General features: G+C 32.7%; 5 protein-coding genes across 5 annotated transcripts; 4 read left to right on the top strand and 1 right to left on the bottom strand.

The window, feature by feature from the left end:
- Positions 1–2,074: 2,074 nt before the first annotated feature.
- On the top strand, positions 2,075–3,201 carry PGO_040830 (secreted protein with altered thrombospondin repeat domain; the record flags this gene model as incomplete). The annotated part of the gene is made up of 2 exons (XM_028686271.1): positions 2,075–2,304; positions 2,664–3,201. 2 exons carry the CDS (start codon positions 2,075–2,077, stop codon positions 3,199–3,201), a joined length of 768 nt encoding a protein of 255 aa, XP_028542072.1.
- A 591-nt stretch (positions 3,202–3,792) lies between these two features.
- Positions 3,793–5,058, bottom strand: PGO_040820 (hypothetical protein, conserved; the record flags this gene model as incomplete). The annotated part of the gene is made up of 1 exon (XM_028686270.1): positions 3,793–5,058. The coding sequence occupies one exon, from the start codon at positions 5,056–5,058 to the stop codon at positions 3,793–3,795; it is 1,266 nt and encodes a 421-aa protein (XP_028542071.1).
- Positions 5,059–7,905: 2,847 nt separating this feature from the next.
- PGO_040810 (hypothetical protein, conserved) lies at positions 7,906–10,512 on the top strand (the record flags this gene model as incomplete). Its single annotated transcript, XM_028686269.1, has 1 exon — positions 7,906–10,512. One exon carries the CDS (start codon positions 7,906–7,908, stop codon positions 10,510–10,512), a length of 2,607 nt encoding a protein of 868 aa, XP_028542070.1.
- A 1,375-nt stretch (positions 10,513–11,887) lies between these two features.
- On the top strand, positions 11,888–13,243 carry PGO_040800 (Leu/Phe-tRNA protein transferase; the record flags this gene model as incomplete). The annotated part of the gene is made up of 1 exon (XM_028686268.1): positions 11,888–13,243. One exon carries the CDS (start codon positions 11,888–11,890, stop codon positions 13,241–13,243), a length of 1,356 nt encoding a protein of 451 aa, XP_028542069.1.
- Positions 13,244–15,389: 2,146 nt separating this feature from the next.
- On the top strand, positions 15,390–15,890 carry PGO_040790 (hypothetical protein, conserved; the record flags this gene model as incomplete). Its single annotated transcript, XM_028686267.1, has 1 exon — positions 15,390–15,890. The coding sequence occupies one exon, from the start codon at positions 15,390–15,392 to the stop codon at positions 15,888–15,890; it is 501 nt and encodes a 166-aa protein (XP_028542068.1).
- Between the last annotated feature and the right edge of the window lie 960 nt (positions 15,891–16,850).

The raw sequence follows: 16,850 nt of genomic DNA, 5'->3' as shown, positions 1-16,850 counted from the left end.
AATTTTGTAGACTTCTTCATACCCAGTAAGTACATTTTTTAACATAACCTTTTTTTAAAAAAAAACTCTTTTTTTTTGGTGTACTTTACGCTTAGCAGAGTTATAGGTGTATCAAAGTTGTTTTCAAAAATAAAAAAAAAAAAAACGAACTTATTTCCACATATTTGAAAATTTACGCATAATGTTTAATGATGCAATAGGTGGAATTTTTTTTTTATTTTTTTACTCATTCCTGGGATACATTTGATGCATGTTATACATATGAGCATTTTTGTGGGGAATTATTTTGCCGTTTTTTCTGGACGCGTGGTGGTGGTAAACAATAACAATAACAACAACAACGGTAATAGTAGCAGCAGTAATAGTAGCAGCAGTAATAGTAGCAGCAGTAATAGTAGCAGCAGTAATAGTAGTAGCAGTAATAGTAGTAGCAGTAATAGTAGTAGCAGTAATAGTAGTAGCAGTAATAGCAACAATGATAACAAAAATAACATATGAGTGACCCCATTTTGTGAAAAAGTACCCCTGTGCAACATCGTGTGAACATTCATTTTTCCTGTTCTCATGAACGAAAAATCAGGCAATGGGTAATTCATTTTGCCATCATGAATAACTTCCTACCATTTTATCATTAATTTGCAAACATTTTTTTTTTCTTTTTTTTTTTTTTTTTCACCTCTTCATGATGAGTCTCATTTACATATTCCCATTTTTTCATAAAAAGGGACCCCAAATGGTTATTCATCATGAGAGATAAAAAAAAATAAATAAATAAATAAAAATAATATAATATAATAAAAATAAAGGAGCTCGTGGCCATGTAATCCCAACCCCTTAATACTCTGCACTGCTACATGCAAAAAAAAAAAAAAAAAAAAAAAAAAAATTGTTCACCTTAGAGGAAAAAAATTGTCGCAAAAATGGGAATAGGAAAAAGGAGAAAATAAAGAAGAAAATGAAAAGAAACACCAAAAAGGGAAACGAAAAGGAGAAAAACAAACCAAAACAGAACAGAACAGAACAGAACAGAACAGAACGAAAGAAAGAAAGAAAACGCAAAAAGCTTCTCCCGTGGAAAACACACAAAACTTGCAACATCGCGAAGAATTTTCCTCCCTTCAAAAAGGGTTTGTAATGTTGTGATCAGCACTTGCTCAATTTCAGGCTCCTGAGCACTATAAGGCAATGGAGAGAGTAGAAAAAACGCATGCCAACATAGATTACTATAACATAATGCGTATATATACAACTCTTATTTATGCAACTCTTATTTATGCAACTCTTATTTATGCAACTCTTATTTATGCAACTCTTATTTATGCAACTCTTTTTTATACAACTCTTTTTTATACAACTCTTTTTTATACAACTCTTTTTTATACAACTCTTTTTTATACAACTCTTTTTTATACAACTCTTTTTTATACAACTCTTTTTTATACAACTCTTTTTTATACATCTCTTTTTTTTATTTTTCCCTCCATCCCCTCAGCATTGCTTATTTTGCAGAGAACATGGGAGAGTTAAAAAAAAAAAAAAATATAATATAATAAAAAAAAGTATAAAAAAATGTGTTAAAAAAGGTGTAAAAAAATGTGTTAAAAAAAGTGTAAAAAAATGTGTTAAAAAAGGTGTGAAAAAAAGTGCTAAAAAAAGTGTGAAAAAAAGTGCTAAAAAAAGTGTGAAAAAAACGTGTAAAAAAAAGGCGTAAAAAAGGAGCAAAAAAAGGAGCAAAAAGGGAGGAAAAAAGAAAGAAATTTGTTTTCCGTTCTTTTATGAAATCGCAACCTTGCAACATACATTTTTTTTTTTTTTTTTTCTTTTTTCACAATTTTTTGAAATGTGCGCCGCCTCACACACTTAACACACCTTTTTCTAAATGCTACTTTCCTCTACCTTTTTTAAACCCACATGTGGTTCATGTTGTTTTCTTTTTAAAAATTGTCAACAATTACATACAGAAAAGATAAAGTAAATATGAGAAAGTAAAAAAAAAAAAAAAAAAAAAAAAAAGAATTATTTTATTTTTTTATATTTTTTTTTTTTTTTTTTTTTAAAAAAAACCCTTTCTGTGATGCAAAAAAGTTGGATTTTTTTCTTCCTCATTTTCTTTTATTTATCTCAAAAGAATAGTTTGGAATTGAGTAATAAATTGTCGAGGACAAATTCCGCCCTCACTAATGATGATGAAGATAATTTTGAACACGTGCAGAATAAAACAAGAACAAGACAGAATGCCACCTTGACAGAGGTAGATGGAGATACATGTTTGATATTTTCTGCCAAACAAGGGGATCCCTCCAAGTAAGTCTCCCTCACTCCTTCACACCATCACTCACTTCTTGAAGTTGCTACCTGCATGTCACCGCTTGTACTTTTCTGTGCTCTCTTTCATCACATGACTCGTGTAATTCTGACCCGATAATTGTCTCTACTCAGACACAGAAATCCACACATAGAGAAGGGTGGAATTTCCTACATGTACAAAACATTCTTGTTCCCCATTCGAGAGAGATTATAATATGAAAATTTTGCACGTATCTTCTCTCCCATCCCCATTTATGCTTCTCAGTGATGTAACAATCATGAGTGTGTTAAAAAAACATGGGTGGTAGGCATTCGCATGCTGATGTGTAACTTATAAACCTTTTTCTCTCCTGCAGCTGCTGGTGTCCTAGAGGATACATCATGTGCAGTGAAGAAGATGTTCGGGATGTACAATCAAAGTTGCATAAAATCAAAGATTTGAAGGATCGAAATGAAGTAACTCCTCCATGGATTAAAAGACTTTGTGATAATTCAAAAGAAGTTGGTTTTAAAGGTATGTCAGTAATTATTGACTATGAATTGGCAGTTCTTTGTAATGATGAAAATGATAAAATAAATGCAGATTTCAAAATAATTGGTGCTTCTGGATTTATTCCAAATGAACAAGTAATTGAACAAACACAGAAGGATCCTACTTATGTTCCACGGAAATGCACTGTTAATAATTTTTACTTATGTCGTAAGGTCGAAAATGATAATGTCAATTGTCAGTATTCTCCCTGGTCCAAATGGGGCCCTTGCATAGACAACAAGCAGAGAAGAATGAGAAAGGTTCTCAGATCAAACCAAAATAATGATAACTTTTGCCTCTGGAATGGTAAGAAAATCCCCCGTGGCATAATCGAGGAGACTCGTCCCTGCAAGCAAGGGTAGAGCGCCTTTACCCATTTCGAGAAGTATGCTGCCATATTGGCACTGTCAAACTGATAGAATGGGGAAAATGGTCGAAAAGTATTAGCACTGTCAAACTGATAGAATGGGAAAAATGGTCGAAAAGTATTAGCACTGTCAAACTGATAGAATAGGCAAAATAGCGGATCGTCACATCAGTAACTATAGCGAAAAGGCAGAAAAATAATATGAGCCCCTTTCCTGCTCAGTGTTATGTGCTGAGACTTTTAAAGAGTTGGCAAGTAGCATAAGTTCAGCTCCAAACAAGTGACATGTAATGTGATGTGTTTTTTTTTTTTTTTTTTTTTTCTCTTTTCCGCTTCCCTGGGGTGTTTTCCTTCCCCTTTTTAATATATGTACATCCATGTGTATGTATATATATATATATATATATATATATATATATATATATATACATATTTTAATTCTAATACGTATACATGCATGCGCATGTGGCACATGTATATACATACCCAACTTTTTCAATCATTTGGCCTTAATTTTTTTTTTTTTTTGCTCCATTTGAGTGGCATTTCGCGAGGGTTTCATCAACTGTAAGTGCTAACAAAATTTTCACTTGGGGTCGTCTGTACATACAAATTCTAAAGTGGTTAACCAAAAGGTTAACTTATCCGGTATTGTCTCAAATGTTATGATAGCCAGGTCATTAAAGGCTGATACATGATCAGAGTAAATTGGAAATTTCTTCTCTTGTATAAATTTGAAGACGTAAAATATAAAATGGGCAAATTTAAACAGCTTCCCCAAATTGTTTAACCTCACTTCATTGATATACTTAGGAATATTTTTTCCATTTCTTATCATCTGAATGGCGTAATGTGGTATTCCAAATGGTTTGTACATGTAGGTATGGTCCTTGTAATAATCAAAAGAATTACTAAGAAAAATGGTATTTTCGAGAGTAAGAGAAAACTGAATGTTGGAATACCTCAACAGTTCATAACTAAATATGTTATGCATCACTTGGCCATACACACTCACATCACAGTGAGGCATGAACAATAACGTTCGATCATTTGCATTTGGCTTTGGAACAACGTGTACAGCTCTTCCACATTTTCCTTCCATTTGAATATTTGTCTCGTCATCTCCAACTTGATAAGTGGAAGTGTCTCCATTATTGCCACTATTGCCATTATCGCCACTATTGCCATTATCACCACTATCGACACCATGGCTATCCCTTTCCCCTTGGTGCATTTCACCCATACGACTCATTTCTTGATAACATGACAACACGTGGATATTGAGTCGTTTACACACATTTTTATCGACACTCCCAATTTTTGGGTCATAAATGTACATTTTGTCTATATTATATATCTTTCTCAGCAGGATTATGAAACTGAACTGGTGGAGACAGGCTTTTCTGTTATTCCAATTTATATCCGTTAGAGAGCCCAGACCCAAACAAATAATACATTTTATGTTTACATTTCCCTCTTTAACCACTTTGATAAATTCTTTTTGAAAATTTTCGAAAAAGTTGCTCTTTTCTAAGCAGTTGCTAACTTTTTTTACTTCATTGTAAATCCTTTCTGTTTGTTTTTGTTCCTCTATCGAGGGTTCCATTGTTTCCTCGCCATGTAACTTATCAGTGTCGTGCACATAAGGAGAGAAGCGATTGCTGTGAATCTTGCTATTGCCGTGCCTCTTGCTATTGCTGTGACTTTTGGTTCTTCTTCTCAACAGGATTTTGTTAATCTCTTGTTCTTCACTTTTGCCTGCCTTCTCTACTCCTACTATTTCGATATATCTCTCATGGGGATTTTTCTTTTTGTTGTTTTTCCTTCTCTCCACATATATCCAATCCTCCATTTAAAAAAACAAAAAAAAAAATGATTCACGCGACGATGTCCTTCCCTGCTTTATGTTCATTCACGCGGACCTCTCTTGTATGTGCACCTTTTCACGTGTACATTTTTATTTCATTTTATTTTTCCCCCTTGGTGAAGAGAAATTATTTTCGTGATTCTTCTTAACCATCATGCTTTAAACAGAGTAGTAGAAAATCTGAATGCATCACCAGATTTAGAAATTTATGTATTTTTGACCTTTTGGAGGAGAGATTATAAATTAGCTTCATTCATGCAAATTGGTTGGCATTGGCTGGGAACTAAAATATATGGTTACAGTCACATGTCACGTTAAAGTTTTTTTTTTTTTTTTTTTTTTCTTCCACTCCCGACTCTTTTATTTTTCACTACTCACTTTTCTCTTTCCTCCTTCTCGTGTTTATTTTCGATGTATTGGAAACAACTCTTGATATACATTCCTATTTGACGAACGTCCCGTCATAGGAGAAATTCTAAGCCAATTTTGCTTTTTCCAGAAAAGCAAGATTTCTATATTCATATTTTTTTTTTTTTTTTTTTTTTTTCTGCTTTGTATAAAAAGTGGATTTTTTTTTTTAACTCAGTATGACAGAGTTCAATTGGGGAAATTCAAAGTGGTAAATGTGTTTGTTAGACTATGTGGTAATCGCTTTTATTTATATCGACACAACTGGTACTGCACACTTAGTGTGCTTCATCTAATCTTTCATCAGTACATGAAAAAAATGTATAAGAACAAAGTGGGCTATTATATTCCCCCACCACCACCTTTTTTCTACATTTATGTAAGTCTGTCGCAAGGCAGGAATAAAAAATAGAACCCCTTTATTTTTACATTCGATTTGGGTTTTCCCTTTTTTCGGCCCATTTTTCAGTCCTCTTTTTAGCCCTTTTTTACCTCGCTCCCTCTCTGATGTCTCTTCTCTTACTTGAGACTATGGTGTGGATAATGTATAACCAATCATTCGGATATATCTGCATATATAAATGCTTCAAAACATGTCAAAGGGTGACTCAACATTTAGAAAATTTTTCAAATATGGAATGACTAGTAGGTATGTTAGTTTTGCTTACTTTTCAAGATTGGGTTGGGTGAATTGTATTTTGGCTAGCTCTAAAGGAGGGGAACACATAAAAATGTGTAGAAAAATGGATTCTCCTTTAGCGGCCCCTAAAACGTTTCAATTCTCTACATCCCTTATCCTTCAATTGTAAATAGTGAATATTTTCTTTTGAAAGTTTGGTTATGAAAAAAAAAAAAAAAAAAAAAAAAAAAAAAAAAAGATGTCCTATTTTTTTTTTTTTTTTTTTTTTTTTTCCTACAATTTTGTTAATATGTTTACACTACACATGTAGAATTACACTTTGTTATTATGTTTTATTTTATTACTACATTCTTTTTTTTTTTTTTTTTCCTTTACTTTTCTGCATAAGTTTTCCAATTTCATGAATGAGCAAATATAACTTCTTGTTTCCTTTGCCATGGCAGCATTTTGTAACTATAAAAAGGTGATATAAATATGTTGGTGTGCAATTCAGAGAAGTTGAGTAACCGTTTAGTGATGTTTCGTTAATAAAAATATGTTCACATTTGCGAAAGTAGTAAAAAGAGGATATGCTGTTGATTCATTTTCTCTCTTTCTCTTCGGTTATTCCACATTTGTGCATCATCTCATCTACCACCTTGTTTAGTCTCTTATTAAAATTACTACAACATAGACCTATTGAAAGAACTTACACTCGTTCATGTTGAATGGGAGAAGAAGAAAAAAACTCGCCCTATTTTTTTTTTTTTTTTGTGCTTCTATTGTAGGTGGATAAGCACATATATCAGCGACAGGTGATGCACATGCACATCTACGTGCACATGTACATGTACATAAGGCATAACTCGGTAAACGAAATTAGAAGGCAATTTCGATAATTCCGACTCTGAAAAAAAAAGAAAAAAAAAAAAAGAAAAAAAAAGAAGAAAAAAAAAGAAGAAAAAACAAAAAAAAAACTATTCTATTGCGTCACTCAGCATCCACTATATTTCCTCCATTTATTCATTTTTTTTCTGTGTGACCTGCTTAGTAACATTTAGTGCACAGCCTCCCCTAGGAAGATTATCATTTCAGAGGGGTGTCAATTGGGGCTAACATTACGACACCAAAAAACATAGTAATGTCTCAACTGCTTGACTTTTGAACTTCGTCACTTTGCCACTTCATCACTTCGTCACTTTGCCACTTCATCACTTCGTCACTTTGCCACTTCATCACTTCGTCACTTCATCACTTTGTCACTTCTTCACTTCATCACTTTGTCACTTCTTCACTTTGTCACTTCATCACTTTGCCACTTCTCCACTTGGCAGCAGAATCCCTTTTTGCGTGACATGAATGAGCACAATGAAAGTTGTAGGGGAAGGAATCTAGGAACTAGTTTAAGGAAGTGTAATTCGAAGTCAGGTAAATAATTAAACTTCAAGCTTCAAAGAAAGAAAGAAAAAAAAAAAAAAAAAAAAAAAGAGAGAGATTGTCAATATATGAAATCCACAGTTGTATGTTCACAAAATTTTCATTAAGGGAAAAAAGAAAGGAAGATACATACAAGGTGGAAAATATTAAAATGACTCAATATACTTTATCTCGTAATCATTACACAATCATAGCATTCGTTACATTTCATAGGTTCTTCACCTGATCAAATTGATAATTCCAGATTTTATAGCTCCGCAAAAATAAATACAGCGAAAATATCAAAAGGGATGAAGACATCAATGTGATATACTACATCTATATACAATGATGAGTTGTCAAGCAAATTCACAAAAGGGTTCAATAAAATGAATACAGATATTTCATCAAAACAAAATGGTCTCGAAATGTATAAGAGACACGTTTCAAATGACAATGAAGATGCAGTGTGCACTCAAAATATTCAAAACATTCACTTAGTAGAGTCATGTTCGCATTTTCCCAATTCTACACTTCTGTTCGTCCCTGCACAAGCCAAATTAATGACCGATTCTACTACAATGCCTCCAAATGGAAATACGGATGAACATGTGCAAAATTTTCCATATGAAGATTCTTCTCAGGGTTGTAAAAAGTCTTGCATTCGTGAGACTCTGCACATGAATGGAAATTACATTCGATTGGGTTCTTCTAATGAAGGTAAGCATATGATGTCCTCCAACCGGCGGGAACCCCAAGAACGAGGGGCTAACATAATTGGAGGTAACCAAATTGGAGATAACCAAATTGGAGATAACCAAATTGGAGGTAACCAAATTGGCCATAACCCAATTGGCCATAACCCACGACGGAATCAGCGAGGCGGTGCCGCTTACTCGAAGAAGGCCGAATCACAGCATCTAGGTAAGAGCAAAAAATGTAGTAATGTATCTTCGAGAGGGGAAAAAAAAAGGCACAGAAACTTATTTATGACGTTGAGAAAAACGATAAGTCTGCTGTGTAATGAAATACTTGCCAAGTCATTCCAAACGATGATTTCATATGTTATCACAACATCTTTTTTCATTTTTTTAAATTTGTATGTTTCTAATTCGTGTACATATGAAGAAATAGGTGGGTTTGGTATGGCCGCTTCGGTTATCACATTACTCACTTCAGTGGTTGATGGAGTGTCAAATAGTCTAGATTATTTCTGCAGCTTTGCAACAGGGATAGGAAACACTGATTTATCTTTACTATTTTTAAACATAGCATATAACACATTTTATATATTTTATTTAAAAATGATAATAATTTTCTTTTTCTCCAAATGTTGTTTTTTTCTCTTTTTAAATTATGCATATACTGGTGATGGTGTTAATATGAATAAAAATAATGAACATATTTACATGATAAATGTATTTTTTTCGACTCTTCAAATATTATTAATTTCTTTTTTCCCTCAATTTATTTATGAATCCACAAGACGTTATTTAATTTTACATAATTATATATACCCAAGTTTGTACACTTCCTTTGTTTCTTTCATTTTGTTAAATTTTTTTTGCTACATTTTTGTCTTTTACATGGGTATGAAGTATGTCGGTGCATCCCTTTCCTTGCTGCTGACAAATGTTTTTAATTTATTTTCTATTTTGAAGTTTCTGAATGTTCACTTGGGGCGATGTCTCTCCTTGGAGGGGCAAGAAGTGCACAGGGGTGGGGTGCCGAGTCAAACGGATGAAACGGATGAAGTGGTGACAGTTTTTCCAACTTGGGATAAACAAACTAACGGAGAATGCGAGGTGTCGGTTCCATGTTTTGATCACTATATGGAGATGCACGATGACCCCCGTGCATATTCACCCGAAGACGTACTGGAAGATGTATGTACTGATTCCCCATTTATACATCACAAATGCAGCCATCATGAGAATAGAAGAAAGGAAGATGCTAGTAATAGCGATTCACAATCATCTAGAAATGACAGCGGAAACCATTTTGGAAACAGTTGGGAGAGAGAAATAGAGACACAACAAATGCACATGACAGACAGAAGTATATACAACCTTCAGTTTTTGTTTTTCCATAAACCACCGGATGATACGAGAAAAAAGGATTTTGTAAAAACCACACGCACAAACATCAAAAATATTTTTTTTGAAATTTTATCTTTTGAATTTCAGCTATTCGAATCCACTTATTTAAGTTTAACATCTGTTGCCACGTTCGTCCAGATAAATAATATACTTAACCTTGTGTATTATGTATCTAATTCGTATGGAATTGTGCTGAGTAAGCTTATTGGAGTATATATCACTTCTCAGATGGAGAAGAAGGGAAGGCAAAAATTGCGTAAGAAGAGCAATGTGATGAATGCACCAAGAAAATGCACCAAACGGGGAAAACTGGGAAAGTACGGCAAAGAGACAATATCCAATATGACGAGTTTGCCAAATTCGATGAGTTTACCCAATTTGACCATCCCTTTAGTCTTGTCAAATCCATCGACTGATCAAAGAGAAGAAGTGGTCATGTTTGAAGTAGAATCCAGGATGCGAATAAAGAAAAACAATATAACCCTGCTTGAAATTTTTCTAGCCTTTTTCATGTTACTATCATTCCTTTACCTCTGCCTTGGTGGCGTATATATATACCGAGATAAAATTATCCCCTTGGTTTTTAGTGATATAAATATACAAAGAAATTTAAGAGAAATATTCTTCATTTTTACAGTTGAATTGTTTTTTGAAATATTGGCCTCTTTACTCAATAGTGTAGTAAAAGGGCTTAGTTTACAAGAAGAAATTTCAGCATTTACCTTTTTTAATTTTCTTTTTTTTATGCACCCGCTCGGATTTATTTTGACTTTCTTCATCAAGTTGGATATTTACGGGTTTGTATATTCAAACCTAATCAGTATGACCGTGCAAGTTATTTATCTGATTGTCTTCTTGACCATTCGCTTGCACAAGATGTTTCTGAATGGTTGGTAGGGAAGATCAGCAGGTGAACAGATAAACAAAATGGCCATAATTGTGTCTCCTTTATGGGACGATGTTGATATATTTTCTGGGCTTTTTTTTTTTTTTTTTTTTTTTTTTTTTTGCGCTATCAGGTTGAATCTTTTTTATTGTACGCGTTGTCATGTATGTTCTACCGATAACGTTTACCATTTTGTTTTTCCTTTTTTTTTTTTTCACCTTTTCCCTTAACTGTTTAATTACAAATAAGTACAACGTCATTTAAGTTTCTTTCCACTCTTATCACATACCCATCAAAGTCCACATTGAGCTATGTCCATTTGGATAATAGTCATTTTCTTTTGATACCACTATCCCAATGAGAGGTTGGAGAAGAAGACAAGACTATGGTTAAAGTAGGTATGAAAAAAAAAAAAAAAAAAAAAAAAAGTGTTATTTTTTTTCTTATGTGGGGTTATGGTTTGTGTCCATTCTTTGTGCATCCACATATGTAAATAATCTTAAGAACAAGTGCGATGATTTTTTTTTTTAATTTTTCTTTTTAATTTTTTTTTTTTTATCATCTAAAAATAAAGAAGAAAAAAAAGACGTCTTTATAGGAACTTCCTTAGGGATTGATAATTTTACAATGGTAAATTTGTTTAGGGTCATTTAAAAAACTTTCCTCTTAATTTTACATTTTTTTCATTTTTCCATAAATAATTCCCATCGTTTCGGCTTTTTCTTTTCAATGGTTAGAGATTTGGTAATGATATGAAATCACACATTCTCATAAACCAAGGGTGTGTAAAAAGGTTATTAAAAGTAATGTGATTGCTTTGATTATATATGTACGTGTCCATTGCAAAGAAGAGAAACGGTGAAATGATACCCTTGCATAATCTAAGTTTGAGGCCTTGAAAAATTTTCTCAATCTCGCAGTCCATTTTTGTTATAAAATGGTGCAAAAATAGGAATTACAAAAGGAAGAAGAAGAAAAAAAAAAAAAAAAAAAAAATAAATAAAATAAATAAAAGGGTTGAAATTAGAAAACGTAAATTATCACAAAATATATTACTTCTATTTTTATCTTTTTCATTTCACCATTTTGCCACTTCAACATTTATGGACTTTTTTTTTGTTCGCCATTTCCTCCTTATCTATTATGGCTCATGTGTGACCTAAATTTGCTGTATATATATATATATATATATATATATATATATATATATACACCCCTTGCATACACCTGAATGTGTACGTATACATGTGTACAGAGAACATATAGGAAGAAAATAACCAAAGAAAAATAGTCAAAAAATAAGCAAGAAGCAATCAATCTCAGAATTATCAGCAAACAAACATAAAATAAGAAAAAGAGAAAAAAAAAAAAAAATTTTTACATAAAATGAGTACCTGTGATAGCCTAGGAGGGAACGCAGAAAACATCCAAGTAACAGAAAATGAGGAAATTGCAAAGGGGAGTTATCAGGTGGAGGATTCCCATTACTTGAGGGGTGTAATCCAAAACGAGAGAAAACCAAGAGATAAGAACGATGGAAGCGCAAGCCGAAGTGGTACAAACGATGGAAGCGCAAGCCGAAGTGGTACAAACGATGGAAACCCTAACCCAAGTGAAACAAACGATGGAAGCGCAAGCCGAAGTGGTACAAACGATGGAAACCCTAACCCAAGTGAAACAAACGATGGAAACCCAAACCCAAGTGACATGGGTCAAGGGGACAAGAACCAAGAGGAAAAGAAAAAGCGTGGGACAACCCTAGATGATGATGTGAACATCAATAAGATTATTGAAAAAATAGCGAGAGAGGATCCAAAAATATTGACGAAGATATACAGTTTGATGAAGAACAACAACTGTCTTAACTTCTACCCCCTGTTGACACCCTACCATAATATAGAAAAAATTGTAGATATATTAATAGAAGAAAATTATGAACATGAAAATACATGGTGTGTACACTGTAACGCGCAATTTATATGTCAGCTATTGTATGAGGGATTCATACCTGTAGCAAGTAAACAAAAAGTATGTAAAATAGAAAACTATGAAACTAAAGTTGTTAAAGAATGTTTACTTATTCCGAAGATTCATTTTATTAGATCCTGTATGCATCCAAGGGAAATTCATATTTCAAAAAAAGTAAAAAAAAAATGCAAACTTTTTTATATAACAATTGATAAAGACTTTAACGGTGTCATGAATGGAATTGTAGAAAAACATGGACATAATTGGCTTTACCCATTTGTCCAAAAAGAATTTAAAAATATATATGAAAAAAAAGTAACATACAAAAATGTACATATGCATTCGGTCGAGTTGTGGCATAATGATAATTTAGTTGCTGGAGAAATTGGATGTACAGTGGGTTCTATTTACACCAGCTTAACTGGATTTCAGAGGATGAGTTGTGCTGGTACTGTTCAATTATGTGCACTAGCCAAATTGCTAGAAGTTCAAAAATTTGAATTGTGGGATCTGGGCATGTTATTACCTTACAAAAAAGAAATAGGATCCAAGGAAATTCCTATGAAAGAATTCTTTAAGATGCATAGAACATTTAAGTATCATCACGCAGACTTTAGAGTTCCATTTGAGGAAAAACTTAACTGCAGTGTCCTCATCAAGGGGGGCACAGGTGCAGTGGTAGATGCAGTGGCAGATGCAGTGGCAGATTCAGTGACAGATGCAGTGGCAGATTCAGTGGCAGATTCAGTGGCAGATTCAATGGCAGATCAGTAGACACAGTGCCAATTAAGTATTGCACATCGTTCAGGTATATATTGGTAAAATTTCTCCACAAGTGTAACTATCCATATGGTCAAGAGGCATTTGTAAACAGCAACGTAGAAAGAGGAAATAACACAAATAGAAAAAGAGGCATCGAAATTTGTACATAATGTACTAAATACCTATAGAACTGTACTAAATCCTCCCCCTTTTTAAGTAGCTAATTTTTTTTTTTTTTTTTTTTATTGCACATGAGTTGGACATATAAAAACATATACCAATTTTTAATTATGATTATAGCGTATTGATGATGTCAAATGGATGATTGAGACAAGTTTGCACATCATTTTGTGAACATTCTATATATGGGTGAATCCTTTTTTTTTTTTTTTTTTTTTTTTGAATGAACGAATTAGAAGTGATATGAAGTAGACGTTATATATAAAGATCGCTATTCTAAAAAACTAGAATGTAACTCCCGAATATACATGATCAACTCGTCCGAAGTGCATATCTGATGGATCACTCATGACAGGAAAACAAATATTATCCAAATTTTCAAAGTTCGTGAAATGTGCATAAAATGATCTGGTTTACAACATATTGTAATTCTGCAAACCGAACAGGAAATATTTTGTGCGTGACAAGAGATCTCTTCCCCACGTTTCTTACTAAATTGAGTTATTATTTTATCATTTTAGCTGAAAAAAAAAAAAAAAAAAAAAGTAGTCGAAGGAGAATAGAGAAAATATAATCATAGATAAATACGGGGGTGAGGTATAACCTATATGAACACAGCAACGAACTTATATACAAAAAAATTTGTTTCTACCCGAATACCTTGTCATTCTGCAAGGTGGTACATATTGTATATGTACATGCTTTTATATAAAGCACGTATATACATATACACATTATACATTTGTTCTAATTCTTAATTTTGTTTATTTTTATTATATTTTTTTTTTTTTGTTCATATACCTAATCTATTACATATTTTGTAAACAACACATTCATAAAATGATTTCTTTATATATATTCCTTATGCATAACTGACATGTCAAATCTTTCACGAATGGTTTGTTTGTATCAGAGGCGTGAGGTGCGGGAAAATGGATCAGCGCATCCCATTATACGGCGTAAAAAGGGGAACGCAATAATTTTGAAAAAATGGGGGAAAAAAAAAGGGCGAAATAATTTTACCCCTATTTCACTATATATACAACACTGATTATGTGAATGGTATGGGAAGAGGGGAACTATTGAAAAGATGGTGTGGGTGAAGTTTTGGGAAGAGCTGATTTGCGAGTTGGCACAAAGGTCAAATTTAAATCATGGACTTTGACATTTTTTCAAAATAATACAACACACAAAAGTTTCCGCATATTTACTTTGTGCATGCCTGGGGAGAGATGAATGTAATATATATGCATGCCATATATATAATACAATGGTCTAGTTGTGCTCCTAATTATTATATATATATATATATATATCAACTCACCCAAAGGAGGTTGTAGAAAACTGTTGCTGGTATTATAAGAGCATACATTGCCTCTTAGCTGTATATCTTAGCCCCATTCCCGGGAGGAACTTAGTGGGGTTTGGATTTTCGTTCTCGTGTGGTGCGCAAAAGTAAAAAGCTAAAAAAAAAAATATGAAAAATATGAACAAGCATTTTAAAAAAAAAAAAAAATCCGAAAGGTGTGAATAAGCATATAAAAAAATAAAAAAAATATGTACAGAAATGTAACGTAAATATGTACAGAAATGTAACATAAATATGTACAGAAATGTAACATAAATATGTACAGAAATGTAACATAAATATGTACAGAAATGTGAACATAAATATGAATAAGCATGGTAAAAAAAAAAAAAAAAAAGTTCGAATAATATGAGCGCGAATTTGAGCTAAGCTGCAAAGAAACTGCATATCCTACACCCAGCTGAACCAGATTAGTCAAAGGACCGCAGCTGTACAATAGTGAAATGGCAATCAATCAATCCTTGTTCATTCCCCATTATGCTCACAATATCACACCCTTCCATCCTGTATGTGAAAACACAATCTTACACCTCTCCGTCCTGTATATATAAAACACAATCCTACACCCCACCCATCCTGTATGTAAAAACACAAGCTTACACCGAGACAATGCAACTGTGGGATTACCTAACATTGCTGAGACAGAAGGTGCATCAGTTCAGCTTTTGGTATAAATCATCAAGTATAGGTCACCGGAACTTTGTGTGGGTATTTGTTGGCTGTTTTTGTGGATATGTATATGGAAAAATTGAGTATATGAAAAAGAAGAAAGGGAAGGGAGTATATGGAGACTTAATATATGTTGATGAATACATAGTTGATAATAATAATATAAGAAATTTTGAAAAAAAGTACAATCAGGTGAATATCCACTCTTTTAAAAATAAGGGATATGAATATACAAAACTGTTTAAGGCGATTAATTTAAATAATTCCCCCGTCAGTTACCTTCAGCTGAGATTATGGGCGGATAAAAATTCTTATGAAGACTATGTCAAAAGCCAGAAAATTCGAGAATTAACAGAAAATATGGACAAAGAGTGCTTGTTTCATTCTACTGATAAATATGAAACCATTGTGGACGATTCCATTGTGCGTTTAATTCCTTAGCGGTGTAGTGTGGAAAAAGAAATTGTCTAGGGTGGTGGTGGAAACAAATGGGTTATTTGGAACTGTTTATATGTTATGCTTTCTCTTTTTTATACGCTATTTTTTTTTTTTTTTTTTTTTTTTTTTTTTTTTTTTTTTTTTTTTTTTTTCCTTTTTTTTTCTTTTTTTTTTTTTTTTTTTTTTTTTTTTTTTTTTTTTTTTTTTTTTTTTTGTTTATATTTTTATGTTTTGACATAACGTTTATGACTCATCCGGTGTAGAACAAATGTGTTCATCCTTAACCTACGTATCTAATGATTGAAAACAGATACAGGTAACAAACGAATGCATATTTTATGTGGTATATTCTGTTGGTAGCAGGAAACCTAGAACAATTTGTGCATCATCTTAACACATCCTCATGTATCACCCCCTTCATCGATCGTGAATTCTCGTGTTCAATTTATCTACCAAAATATATGCCAAACTTCCACTTCTCCACATCCACTTTTGTTTACCAGGTCTGTAGAACACCCATTGTTGCATGACAAGATAAGAGCACGCTAACGGGTTTATCCATAAATATATCTACCTATAGTATATCTACCTATAGTATATCTACATATGGTATATCTACATATAGTATATCTACATATAGTATATCTACATATAATATATCTACCTATAGTATATCTACATATGGTATATCTACATATAGTATATCTACATATAGTATATCTACATATAATATATTTGTATATATGTATATATATGGTATGCAAATATCCGATTAGAACATTTTGAAAGTTCACTTGAGTGGTATCCACGAGGGAGCTGTTTCACGTTACATACACATGAGTAGTTGTGTACTATGGGGATGGAAATATCACTATAATGAAATAAAAGGTTTTTTTTTTTGTTTTTGACTCCTCTTCCCTTTTACTTTTTTTTTTTTTTAAATTCTACAAACCCTATGTCCCT

This window comes from Plasmodium gonderi (genome assembly GCF_002157705.1).
Source record: "Plasmodium gonderi DNA, contig: Chr04, whole genome shotgun sequence".
In the NCBI taxonomy this organism is placed as follows: domain Eukaryota; phylum Apicomplexa; class Aconoidasida; order Haemosporida; family Plasmodiidae; genus Plasmodium; species Plasmodium gonderi.
The sequence above is the reverse complement of the archived record's forward strand: the minus strand, read 5'-3'. Positions and strand labels throughout refer to the sequence as shown.